The 14,825-nt window shown below is 34.9% G+C and overlaps 1 protein-coding gene across 3 annotated transcripts in view; it reads left to right on the top strand.

Annotated features, from left to right (window-relative positions):
• The window catches only part of ARMC8 (armadillo repeat containing 8), a 68,858-nt gene that overhangs the window by 3,036 nt on the left and 50,997 nt on the right, over positions 1–14,825 (top strand). For all 3 annotated transcript variants that reach the window (XM_058187738.1, XM_058187737.1, XM_058187735.1), the window contains exon 3: positions 11,213–11,284. In XM_058187738.1, the coding sequence (XP_058043721.1) occupies positions 11,213–11,284 (72 nt within the window). The remainder of the gene's footprint in view (positions 1–11,212; positions 11,285–14,825) is intronic.

Genomic DNA, 14,825 nt, shown 5'->3' with positions numbered 1-14,825 from the left:
TGGAAGTTTCTGTTTAATCACAGTACATTATGTATAGATTCTAATGTCATGATAATCATAACACTGGTTACATAAATGAATTTCAGAAAGTATGGCTTGATTTTGGTTCAAGCAATTCCAGTATGTCCTACCATCTGACCTCAACCAAGTTCATTTAATCTAATATGTGTTTCTGAATTGGTCTGTGTCATTGTTTTGGTAAGGTTGAACAAGCATTAATTCTGAATAGGGCAAGTAAAGACAGCAAGGATAAAAAACATGTTCCAGTGTGCTTTTGTATTTTTGTATTGTACCTGAGAGAAAAAACAATTGGAATATACAGATCAAGATTAATTAACTTGGTTAAGCCATCGTTAAAAATACAATTAAAAGAGAATTTTTACTTTGGCCCCATTTTGTGGTTATTATAGACAGGTACATAGATTTCTACGTAAATATAAAATAAGTTAACATTTATTGGCTATATGAGAATATCTAGGATTGGTTTCTGCTGCAGTTGATAACTTTAGGTTAACATAGTAAGGTAGCTGGGCAATTCATAGGGTATTTTGTTTATATTTAATAGATTTTCTGTCAGTTTTCCTTTGAAGAGGAAAATATGCTGGTTCTCTTTTTGGATAAAAATGATTATAAGTTTTTCTGGAAATCAGTTATTGAGTTGATGTTCCAGTATTATATAAACATTCCATTAGTTACGCCAAAAGAATTATTGGCTTCTCTTATGTGAAATAGCTACAAGAAATCCCTTACTATACCAATAAGTTCCATATACTTTGACAGTAATTGCCTACTACAAACTCATGTTGAAAACCCTATTTCTAACTAAACCATAGGATTTATGTTCCAATTCCCAGACATGTATTTCCAACAATAAGAAGATTGTAACCTACCCTAATTTTGTGTTTTACAGTCTGTATGCATGGATATGGATATGACTATATGATGTAGTGATCTACGATATTATTAGAATTTCTCATGAGGATATTACTTTGGAATTTCTATCTCCCAAAGAGAATTCTGGGGAAAAAGAATCTGAGTAATACAAAAATAGAATAGGTTTTAGTTCTGAACAAGTAATTACTTCAAAGAAGACGACCTATGAGTTTTGTTTCATAATACTTTTTGCATAGTTGAATCGCAAAAGAATCAACTATTTCATTTATATTGTTGCTGTGTCTAGTGTTTTTATGGTACAAAAAATGAAGCCATTCTTCTAAGGTAAAAGAAATCATTTTTTAAAAACATCCTTTCCTATGAAACTGTTGGAATTAGCATTGGGCTATTGTAGTCATGTTTAAGATTACTTTCAACTTTTATAACTTGCACTGACACATTTACTATAGATCTCTAATGTTTTGAGTTTATCAGGTATGAATATTTTATTATAGTTCCCAAATTCATTTCAGAAATTGAATATACAGTTGCAAGAAAAAGTATGTGAACCCCTTGGAATTACGTGGAGTTTTGCATGAATTGGTCATAAAATGTGCTCTGAACGTCATCTAAGTCACAACAATAGAAGAACACAGTCTGCTGAACATAATACTACACAAACATTAGATGTTGCCATGGTTTAATTGCACATAACATGTAAACATTCACAGTGCAGGGAGGAAAAAGTATGTGAGACTCTAGCCTAATGACTTCTCCCAGAGCTAATTGGAGCCAGGAGTGAGCCAACCTTGACTCCAATCAGTGTGATGATATTGGATGCATTGCTGACAGTTGTCCTGCCCTTTAAAAACACACACCTGTTTTGGGTTTAACTGGTTCCAAGAAGCACTGTCTGATGTGAACCATGCCTCGCAGAAAAGAGCTCTCAGAAGACCTACGATCAAGAATTGTTGACTTGCATGAAGCTGGAAAGGGTTATAAAAGTATCTTCAAAAGCCTTGATGTTCATGTGTCCACGGTAAGACAGACTGTCTACAAATGGAGAAAGTTTAGCACTATTGCTACACTCCCTAAGCGTGGTCATCCTGTAAAAATGACTGCAAGAGCACAGTGCAGAATGCTGCATGAGGTAAAGAAGAATCCTAGAGTGTCAGCTAAAGACCTACAGAAATCTCTGGCATATGCTGACATTTTTGTTGACACATCTACAATAAGGAAAACATTAAAGAAGAATGGAGTACATGGGAGGACACCACAGAGGAAGCCATTGCTGTCCAAAAAGAATATTGCAGCACGTTTGAAGTTTGCAAAAGAGCACCTGGATGTTCCACAGCACTAATGGCAATATATACTGTGGACAGATGAAACCAAAATTTAGTTGTTTGGGAAAAATACACAATACTATGTGTGGAGAAAAAAGGGCACAGTACACCAACATCAAAACCTCATCCCCACTGTAAAACATGGTGGAGGGAGCATCATGGTTTGGGGCTGTTTTGCTGCCTCAAGGCCTGGGTGGATTGTTGTCATTGATGGGAAAATGAATTCCAGAGTTTATCAAGACATTTTGCAGGAAAACGTATGACCATCTGTCCACCAACTGAAGCTCCGCAGAGGATGGGTGATGCAACAGGACAATGACCCAAAGCATACAAGTAATTCAACAAAACAATGGCTTCAACAGCACAGAATACGCCTTCTGGAGTGGCCCAGTCAGAGTCCTGACCTCAACCCGATTGAAATGCTGTGGCATGACCTTAAGAGAATGATTCACACCAGACATCCCAAGAATATTGCTACACTGAAACAGTTTTGTGAAGAGGAGTGGTCCAAAATTACTCCAGATCGTTGTGCACGTCTGATCTGCAACTACAGGAAGTGTTTGGTTGAGGTTATTGCTGCCAAAGAAGGGTCAGCCAGTTAAGTCCAAAGATTCACATACTTTTTCCTCCCTGCACTGTGAATGTTTACATGTTATGTGCAATTAAACCATGGCAACATCCAATGTTTGTGTAGTATTATGTTCAGCAGACTGTGTTCTTCTATTGTTGTGACTTAGATGACGTTCAGAGCACATTTTATGACCAATTCATGCAAAACTCCACGTAATTCCAAGGGGTTCACATACTTTTTCTTGCAACTGTACACACATGTACAGTGGGCAATTGGCACTATATTTTCTATCTTGGGAAATACTTGGCTTGAGAGACTGATTATGCCTGATTTACTTTAAAAAATAATAATCAAATGAGTTATAGATAGATGGGGAATGGAATTATATTGGGAATGATATTTTAGCTTTATCCCAACATTCTTTCAATAAGTTAAAGGCAATATATGTGGCTCAAAACAGAAACTTTTGAAGATAAAAGGTAAGAGTTTCCCCGGTCCAACCGTGTCCAAATCTATGGGGCAGTGCTGATCTTCATTTCTTACCTGAGGGAGCCAGAAGATATTTCCGTGGTCACGTGGCCAACATAACTGTATGTTGATGTGCACAGAACACTGTTATTTTCCCATCAAAGTGGTACCTATTTATTCGCATTTGCGTGCTTTCGAACTAAGTTGCCAGGAGGTGGAGCAAGTATTTATTAAGGTTATCTTTATTAATTCAAGGTCACCCACTGAGTTTTGTGGCTATGTGTGGGGATTTGAATTATAAATCTCAGAATCTGGGCAACTGGCAGATGACCTGAATGTGCTGTACTGTTGGTTTGAGAGGAAATCACTGTCAACTATTGTTACCCTCCCCATCTCAGAAACATCAACAATATCCAAATCTCCTGCATCTATCTTCATCCCACTAGATGCCCCACCACAGGTGATCCTAGAAAAAAATGTATGAGATCTATTTTATGGTAGAGGGATCACCAAGGCTCTGGCCATGATCCGCTACTGGTCCGTGGCTCGTTGAGAGCTGTGCTGCGCAAGCGGTGGGCAAGCTTGTGAAGCATTATTTGCATGCTCAGGATTAGGTTGTGTGCATGCAACCATCCTCTACCCTGCACTGTCGCTGCCACCAGTCACAGACCCAAAAAGGTTGGGGACCACTGTTATAGGCAAAAGATCGGAAAAGCACCAGGCCCAGATGGAGTAATTACTTCTTGCTTGAAAGTCTGTGCTGATCAATTGGCTCCAGTCTTCATCAGCATCTTTAATAAATCACTAGAGATGTGTTATGTTCCTTCTTACTTCAAATGCTCTATAATCATCCTGGTTCCCAAGAAACCATACATCTTGGGATGACTACAGACTGGATGCTCTGATATCTGTAGTTATGAAAACCTTTGAAAGGTTAGTGCTAGCCCACCTGAAAGTCATCACAGATTCACTGTTAGACCTCTTGCAGTTTGCCTATCCTGCAAATAGATAGGCAGATGATGCTGTCAATATGGCACAGCACTACATCTTGCAACATCTTATATCTCCAGGGACTTATACATGGGTCCTCTTTGTAGACTTCAGCTCGGCATTCATTACTATCATTCCAGAAATTCTTCACTAAACTGATTCAGCTAGCTGTGCCTCCATACTTATAGATGGATTATAAGCTTTCTGACAGATAGAAAGCAACAGGTGAAGCTAGGGAAAATCACATTGAATACCCAAACAATTAGCACAGGTTCCATCAGGGCTGTGTGCTCTCTCCATTACTCTTTTCTCTCTATACAAATGACTGCATCTCAAAGGATCCCTTATTTAAAGTACTGACTTTTGCAGATGGTACCACAGTCATTGGTTTCATTTGAGATGGTTATGAGTTTGCATATCAACGGGAGATTGAACAACTGGCCTTGTGCTACAGCTGGAAAAATCTGGAGCTGAACACACTTAAAACTGTAGTGATATTAATGGAATTTAGGAGGAGCACTCCAACTCTACTACCTTTTACTATATTAGTTAGAAATGCAGAAAAAACAATTGCAACCAGCATGCCTGCCATTGAGGACCTCTATATTGCATAGGTCAAGAGGTCTGAGAAAATATCTACAGACTCCTCACATCCTGGACATAAACTGTCCTCAGGGCTCTGTTACAGGGCATTGCATGCCAAAACAATTAGACACAGAGACAGTTTTTCCCTCATGCCATCATTCTGATGAACACCTAATTCTCACAGTACTGTCTTATATATATTTACCCATTTAATATGGCTGTATTACTATTTTCCTTCTCATATTTTTTACTACCTTCTATTATTGGCATCATTATTGTGATTATTTTTATTCTGTTGTTTTCCATGTATACCGAGAGCTCCTGCACCGGAGACAAATTCCTTGTGTTTCTAATAACATTTGGCCAAATTAAATATTCTCTTCTCTTCTCTTGCCATGCCCATCATCTTTATAATTAGACATACTGTGGTATAATTACAACATGAGATAATTTATGTTGCTCAATATTACTTAGCACACCTGCTCTTTATTGTATATTATCTTTATAATATCTATTTTCATTTGCAAACATGGTAGACATTGCTAATCAGCCCTTATATGCAGTTGCCATTGACCCCTCTGAATCTTTTGAGTCTGTTTTGAGACCATCTTTTTGATAGAACCATTGTTGAGAACAGTGTGTAAAATAATACTCCTGTATCATTTACAAAATACAGTATTATATGTGCTTCATGTAAGGAAGAGTTCATTTAAAGATATCTAGAAACCTACAATTAGTTTTTATGGAATCCTTTTCTATTTTGGTTTCTGTAGAACACCGATACAAGTAATCCTCAATATTTGACAGAGCTTATCCATTATGTGGTATGTTATGACAGTCATAAAATGGGTTGGTCATGTGATTGAGCTGATTTGACCTCTTTTTACCAATAAGCATTAAGGAACTGCTGGAGTCGTTAAGCAAACACTGGTTGTCAAAGCAAGCCAGTGGTTTGCTATGGGTGTGATTTTACCGAAAAGTGGAAATAAGTCCTAGTTTTCAAGAAAACCTACCTGACTGCAGGATGTAGCAAATGCAGCCATGTTGCCAAGCATCTGAGGTTTGGCCATGTTCTAAGTTGAGTTACATGCAATGTAATATTATTATGAAAGGGTAGATGATATATTTAACTTTTGTTCTTAATTTTTTTCTGGAATTCTTAACATTATTTGCTTTCACACTGATGATGTTGGCTTCTATCGGTATCTAGTATTATGAAACATTTAATAGTTAATGTAATTGATACTTCCTTAATAATAGCAGTAATCCTCAACTTACAACCATCTTCAACTTAGCAGCATAATTGAGTCCAAATTTCTCTTGCTGAGTTTGTTAAGTGAGTTTTGCTCCATTTTACAAACTTTCTTGCCACAGTTGTTAAGTGAATTACTGCAGTTGCTAAATTAGTAATGTGGTTATTAAGTGAATCTGGCTTCCCCATTGACTTTGCTTGTCAGAAGGCCGTAAAAGGTAATCACATGACCCTGGGTCATTGCAACTGTCATAAATAAGAACCAGTTGCTAAGTAATTTTGATCACATGACCATGGGGATGCTGCAATTGTAAGTGTGAAAAACAGTCATGTCACTTTTTTCAGTGCTGTTGTAACTTCGAGCAGTCACTAAATGAACTTGTAAGTCAAGGACTACCTGTAATTGGTCTATTTTACAAAACAAGATATAGATAATATGAGCTAAACTGTGGGATTGTAACTACAGAGAGCAAATGGAGATAAATAAAAGTAAAAAACAAGGTGAAGCCTGCCTTTTACTTTCATCATAGAAATTGATATACTTTCACTTTCTCATCATGGCAGCCAAAAGAAAAGCTGCTAAATTAGAAGGACGCAGAGAATCACTAAAAGAATTTGCAGATAAGATTATTTCACCAGGGACCTTCCAGAAAATGTTTGAGGAATTCAGTGAAAAAGAATTGTCACTCTTGGGGAGAAATAATGTACCATTTAAACAATGGCAAAAATATATTTAAATTTTATATAGCTAGAGAAAAAAGTTAAAGTTAAATCTAAAGTGTTGCAAGATGCAAAGGAAAGAAAACTGGATTTATCAGATTTGAATTTGTATTTCACTGCTTGTTGTTTGGTCTGGATGAAAGAATGGATATTGCTAAGAAACGAAACTTTTACAGTTAGGTGACAACCTGATGTTTTGATGACATGTACCTTAATGATATGATAAAGCTAAAATTAATGTAAACTTTAAAATTTTTATTAGATATCTGATATTGAGAATATGAAATAGATATAAACTCAGTTGGTGCCCAAAAACGCATTTATGGATAACCAGCTCAAGAATGATATCATAGAAGAGAACTGGCAGACCTATCTGGAAATTTAATTGTTGTACTGGGACATACTGGAAAACAATCAAAGGAAATTTAAAATCAAATCAATAGAATAATTAATAGCAAAAGGATATAGTTTTCAGTGGTTTTTCAATTTATAGCTCTCAAAAAGGTTTAAAATGGATAAAAATAACATGATATAGAGGAAAATAAGACTGAATTTGAAATACAATTGTGTACTGATGATGAACATGTAACTGCTAAAATGTATAAACTTTGTTGTAATTTGAAAAACAGGAAAATAATTTAAAATGTATGATTAAAATAGACTAAGAATTTTGATTATAATATGCAGATGGATCAGGTGAAAAATACATGGCTAAAAGGATTGAAATTTATATTGTGTTGTGATCCCAGAGAGAAATTTTATAAAAAGATGTATTGTTGGTACATGATGCCAAAGAATGTGTGAAGATTGTATAAAGGCACCAAATGTATGTTGGAAATGTGAACAATAGGCAGGGACATTTTATAATGCTTGGTGGATATATAAAAAAGATAAACAATTTGATTCAAATGCATATTTTGATACAGAGAATTTTAAAGATCAATGTTCAATTGAAGCCAGAGCTTTTCCTTTTAGGACTAATGGATAAACAGAAAAAAACAATATTATTTCAACATATGATTACTATGGAGAGATTATTGTATACATAAAGATGGAAAGATTAAACATTACCTATTATGGAAGGAAGGGTTGATGAAGTTGACAGATTTTGTTGAAATGGATAAATTGGTTTCCTTGATTACAGAAAAAATATCTATATTTATTGGTGATTGGAAGCCTCTTATGGAATTTTTGTGTAAATATAAAGTGTGATTTATAGACAGGATAGATTATAGAAAGAAAACTAATATGATGGAACTTTAGAGTGAGGTTAAAATATATTAATAATTTCTGTGAAGAATATTGGAAGCCACTTCTTTGTATCTTTTTCTTTTCTATTTTTCCTTACCTTTTTCTTCTTCTTTTTTTTCCTTTTTATTTTGCATTTGATTTTTTTCTTCCTTATTAATTTCTTGTGTAAAGATATCAATAAAAATTACACACACACACATATCCTCTAGAGCATGAACATCATCCCAGCAACCTAGCTAAAGCAAGCAGGCACATACATGGAGCAGGAGCAACATAAGACCCTGTCTTATATTTTTTTGAACCCCAAAATAAGCACTTGGCCTTAGTTTCGGGGGAGGACATTATTTTGGGGCGCTTGGAGAAAGATGGGGGTCCTCTTGCCATCTTACTCTGTCTCCCTAACCCAAAGAAATGGCAGGGACCAGCTGCACATTTGCTTAAATATTTTCAGGAGGGCTTATTTTTGGGGAAACAGGGTAGGAACATGAGCAACATAGGAAGATGCTGGCAGCAGATGATCATGTGACAGTGGCAAAGGATCCGTTCATACTGCCTAGTAAACCACTCCTGTATTTTTATCAAGAAAATCACATGGATAGAAAATTTTAAATGATTAAAATGATTTAAAATGATCATCTATAGTCTAGATGATGGCCCCATCGAGATTCGTCTTTCCAGACAGGTACAGGATTGTTGTCTTGAGTCATTCCTAGTTGCTCCTGTCCAGATTTGGGGAACTCACTGCTAAAGAGCCAGTTTTGGTGGCAAAATCACCTGTTTTGTCAGTAGGAGGAAAAAAATTGCCCCACTACCCAGCCTCATTTTTGGAGGACCTCAATGTTAGGCTTTTTTTTTCCTTTCTTTTTTTTTTGTGTGGAGGCTGTGATGGAATGTTTCAGCAATATACCTTTTCCTTATATATGGATAGTTTGGCACTTGATACTTACATGTGCTTTTTCTGAATAGTGCATTGTTTTTGAAATTATATTCTGTTGTTTTTTATATTGGAAGAGATGTAGCTTGAAATTGAGAATTTACATTGCATTCTTAGCTTTTGTTCCCAGAGGAGCTGAACTTCAAAAAAGGCTATCCAGCATGAGTAAGAATGAGAAGTTCAGCTAGGGCTGGAGAGGGAAGCAAGTGAAAACACTTTAATTTGAGAATGTGCTTGATTTTGCTTTGCACTTTGTGAATTGGAAATTTGGAAGACTTCTGAAAGCAAACCAGCAATTACTCAGAAGTACTGACTCATAGGTATTAGTGAAGATGTAATGAGCTAAGCTTAATCAGCATTTTCTATTACTTAATGAAAATAAGTTTTTTTGTAACGTTATGTAGATAATCCAGCTACAGTTGAGATAGGCAAATCCTTCATTTTGGACTACCTTTAAAATGCAAACAATGTATCAACTCAGTATTCAATGTTTCATGCAAACTGTATTGTGACTGTTCATTTGCAACAGGAACACCATATTGCTAAACAGCGCTTGATTACTATTTCTTAAATATTACTGCTATTGAAGGTAGCTAAACATATTTGAAATGGTTCTGACCATGCTTTCTTTAGAATTGCATGAAAATTAATATTAGGGTTGCTTCATAAACAGTATACTGCAACTGGTTTTGGAAAGAAAACAGCTTTCAGATTTGCAAACAATGCATGCACAGTGTGATCTCTGGCAGGAGGAGCCAAGTTGGACTAATTGAGTCGTATATAAGAATATTTCTTGTTTAGGGCTACGCCTGAATTTAGTTTTTTAATACAGGTAGTCCTTGAATTATGATCACAATTGAGCCCAGTATTTATGTTGCTAAATGAGAAATTTGATGAGCGAGTTTTGCCCCATTTGATGACTTTTCTTGCCATATTTGTAAAACGAATCACTGCAATTCTTAAATTACTAACACAGTTGTTAAGTGAATCTGGCTTCCCCATTGACTTTGCTTGCCAGAAGTTCTCAAAATATGATCACATGACTCCAGGATACGGCAGCCATCATAAATATGAACCAGTTGTCAATCATGTGAATGTAAATCATGTGATGCTGCAATAGTCATAAATGTGAAAAATTGTCATAAGTCACTTTTTTCAGTGCCATTGTAACTTCAAAGAGTCAGTAAATGAACTGTTGTAAGTCAAGAACTACCTGTATTATTTTTATTGCTTCTAATCTATAAACAGAAGGAAAAGAGGGACCCACATAAAAATATTAAAAGTAAATAAAAAAAGCAAGAACACATGTCAGTAACAAACCCAAAAAAATATTGGCCATAAGAGTAAAATTTAATAGACTTTCTACTACTTTGATAAATATTATGTAGGCATTAAATGAATGCATGTCTTGCATCCAAGGTTTTAAATCATAGCATTAGAATCGCCATTGGAGTAAAACAATCTTCTTAAAAGCAGCTGCCACATGATTAATCTCAATTTCTTTATAATTTGGCAGGTTCCAAATTTTTGAAATATACTTTAATATTGCATTGATGTGTTCATTAAGATAATGATTCAACATTTCTTTAAATTATTATCTCATTGATTTCTTAAAATCAATTTTACTGCATTGATTTCCTTTTATTAGTCATTTAAAGTTGCCTGAAATATCTCCATATCAATCTTGGTTCAGCTTTTCAGTTGAATAAAACATTTAACTCTAAGATTTAGGAAAACTTACTCTAAGAATAAAAATTTAGATGTCTCAGATGTTGCCAATATAATAGGACTAAATTGTAACATCAAAAGAGATTATAATTGAGTATAATGACATATGACAGTTTAAAGTAAACCAAATTCAATTTTTAGCTTTTCTTTTTAGCCTCATATTCAAATGAAGCCACTGTAAAATAGGAATACTGGCCATATTGGGATTCTCATGTTTAATTTTTAAATTTTTACTTCTAACTCCATCCTAATTTAACACTTTTGATACTGCTATCTGATTTATATGCCAGATGGCTTTATAATGAATGGTCAAGTGCACACTTCTGTTTGAATAGCTGGTATTAGAGAAATGTCAGATATTTATATTAATAATGGGGATGTTATTTTTTCCTGTTCAGTGCTTAGATGTAGCAACTAAATGGTGCTACATTCTGCAAAACTGAGCTAGTAGTATCTCAGCATAATTTACTAGGGTTTTTCTCTTTCTGGATTTACAGAGATATGAAAAATGCTGTAATTGGAAACAACAAACAAAAAGCCAACTTGATTGTTTTGGGAGCAGTTCCAAGGTATGTCCTCTGCTACTCTCATTTTCACTGATTCACAGCAGTCTCATTAAGCCATTAAGGACACTTAATTTCCTGACTGTCGCTGACTCTCTCTATATTTTTTCTATAGCTAAGATTAGTATATCTGATCCTTTGCTATAAAAATTGTTTGTATGGATACATCTGTGCTGAAAAATTTGGAAAGAATGTCTGTTTCAAAGCTATGAAAAATAGTTCAAAAGTCACTGATTAATAAAACTTTTAAAATAAATGCCTAAACCTGTTTCTTCCATGTCTTACTGCATGAAGATTTCATATAAGAATTTGGGAGAAAAACACTTTTAATAAAAAAAAAGAAAGAAACAATTTACTCTTCTTTTTTAAATTGTGAAGTTAACTTCCCAGCCTTCTAATTAATAATCTATAGCAAATTTCTACAATTTGTTTAGTGTCTAACATACTGTTACCAAGTTTCTCATATCGGTAGTAAAAATAAAGTATCAAGTTGTTTCATGTAAATTTGTGGATCTACATCATTTTTTATATATTCCTAGGACCTACTGCCATAAAGGTGTTTGAAAATCAATAATCTTGTGATCATTAACAAGACTCATATTCTTCAACACCATTCTTATTTTTATTTTATTTGTATCCTGCATCTCCATAAGTAAAAGCACTTCCAATTCCATTTTTTATAATGCTTTCATCTTATTGTTGTTTTTGACCTTAACTTTTTTGATGGAAGAAGCCTTTAGTTCCTTTTGTTAAAACAATGGGCTTCTGAAATATTTGTTGATCTACTGGAAAGCACTCCGAAATCAACCAGTAGAACTTGATCTCCCTCCCTCCCCACCAGCCTAAAGTTACCCAGCTGGATTTCATATGTAAGGCAGAACTAGAACTCAAACATTTCTAGTTTTTACTCTGGTGCTTTAACCACTAGATGACACTGGATCTCACTATTAACTACTAACATAAGGTTCTTGACTATTTCCATCACAGGTAGCCCTTGTGTTTTGAACATTAATTTAGTGACCACTGTTACGATGGCACAGTGAAACTAAAGCGACATGACAGGTCCTGGAAGTTTCTGCAATTGCAGTTTCCCTGTGGTTACATGACCAGCTTTTACATCTTCCCTGCCTTCTTTCCACAAAGACAATCAATAGTGAAGTAGAGAGGAGGTTCACAAGTTGCCCCGCTGCTCTTTTGCCCACTCAAAACACTCGCATAGCCACCTATACTCCATAGTAGCAACCCAGCTACCTGCACTCCTTCATGCATGGCCATAGCACCTGCCGATGGAAGCTGCCAGCAGCCCCCCCTTCTCCCTAAACTCTCATCCACAGCACTCAGCTGATGGCCTACTTGCCTGGGACTCACACCTCTTTTCTTGTTATGGTCTCATGAGGTGGTCACTTAAAGACTTTTGTGCTCCTAGGGTTACAACAGCAACTGTTGGGCTGTTGGAATTGCTATCACTAAGCAATGTGGTCATGTTATATCATGCTTTATGGTCACATTTCTTGACCGTGGAAATTCTGGTCCTAATTGCTGTCACAACTTGAGTTCTACCTGTAACATGGGCTTTTCCCCCTCCATTTGTACCAATGTTTTTTTGCTTTTGTCAGCAGAATTAAAATGTCAGCATTAATTATTATAACTAAAGTATATAATAGACCTGATATACTCATAATGTGCTCTTCAACTATTACCTCTAGTATTCATAGGGCCCGAGGCAAAACAACACTATTTTGAGATTTAGGTTATGTGGTTTGACATACCTTTTGGGCCAGATAATTCACAGACCAGATGCAGCTGTCGAACCATTTTTTTGTTCACTATCTGTACTTATCTTTGTTCATGCCACAAAAATGCAATTTTATTCTGATTTTGGAGAAGAAATAATATAATTATTTGAGCCTTAAAATAGGGTTAAGATCTTAAACTTACATTAACTGCCTCATAAACTCTGAAAACTTTTTAAAAATGGTTTAATTTGCTTTTGTTTAAAATCTGCTTTGTAAGATTTTAACATTTTCATAAGCAGAGTAAATGATATGGCTACTTACCTGAATGCTTTATTCTTTTACCTAGTAATTCCTAGATATGATGACCATTACATTTATACAGTGTCTTCAGGCCAGGGCCCCCTTGATTCTTGATTGATTAGAAAGATGAAACATAAATCTAAACAAATAAAGCCTTCTATAAGTTAAATTAGTATAACTATTTAGTGTGATACAAATGTAACACAAATACCATACTTCCAAGCATTTAAAAAATAGATGAGAATTAGAGTAATAAAAGCAAAAGATTTCAAGGAAACAGGAGGCAAGACAGGATATAAATGCATGTAATGTAAAGAATCTGTACTCAGTCACTATTAGGAGATTGATCTGTCTGTCTGCCTGTCTATCTGTCTATCTATCTATCTATCTATCTATCTATCTATCTATCTATCTATCTATCTATCTATCTATCTAATTTAGCATGAAGATAACAATGGACAAAAAATTGGTTTTAGTTACTGAAAATGAAATTGCATACAGAGCCAACAGCTATTTATTGTGAACGAGAATATCTAATCTCCCCTCATATTTGAAAAAAATATATGAAAGCAATAGTGCTGGAGTTCAAGCTGAGCAACAGTTTGTTACAATAGTATAGTACAAGGAATTGTTTTTGACTGAGACAGTGGTTATATCGAAATGTAACTTGTATATAACCAAAACTATGTTGCTGATAAAGTAATCAAGTGTCTTGGTAAAACTTTGTTCATGTGCAACTTAGTCCTTTTGATAAACAATATAGGAAGAAGTTAATGATTTTTTCCTGAAAATAGGCTTTATTTCCATTTCTAAAGTAAATTTGTTTTGCAGTCATGAAGAAGATACTGAAATCACATAAATAAATCAACTTTTAAAATTTATTTATATTATACAGAGGAATGATGATGATGAATCAGTTGTAGACAAAAATGTCCTCAAAATTTAGCTATCCTTGACATTTATAAAACACCAAAGCTCTTCTGCTATATAAATGCAATTCTATGCATTTTTACCAAGGAGTAAAACAATCCTTGGTAATGGTTTGAGGAAAACAATCAAACTCAGTAGTACTTTCTTCTACATAGACTTGAATGGGATTGTGCTTACATATTTTATCAGGCTTATATGCAACTCTAATCATTCCTTACAAGCCTCCAAAACAGTATCAAGATTTAAGACAATAGTATAACAACATAAATAGAAAAAATAGTATAACTTTCCAAGTGCCATGGAGCTATCATAGCCCATATAGTTAGTCATTCTTCAGGAGAACGAAAACAATCCCTAAAACCCCTGACAACATGTTTCACTTTATCCTATATCCTTCCCTAGTCCCTGTATTTAATAATTGAAAAAGAGAAGAAAGTGTCCTGTCGTTCATGCTGAAATCCACCTGCAATATTCCTTATGTGTCCTCCAAAACCTTTTTCCATATTCACGCATAATTCTTAATCTGGTATTCATCCATCCATCCATCGTTTCAATTTGTATAGCACCTATTTCTAATATAT

The sequence above is a fragment of the Ahaetulla prasina genome, chromosome 6 (genome assembly GCF_028640845.1).
Source record: "Ahaetulla prasina isolate Xishuangbanna chromosome 6, ASM2864084v1, whole genome shotgun sequence".
Taxonomy (NCBI): Eukaryota; Metazoa; Chordata; class Lepidosauria; order Squamata; family Colubridae; genus Ahaetulla; species Ahaetulla prasina.
The sequence above is the reverse complement of the archived record's forward strand: the minus strand, read 5'-3'. Positions and strand labels throughout refer to the sequence as shown.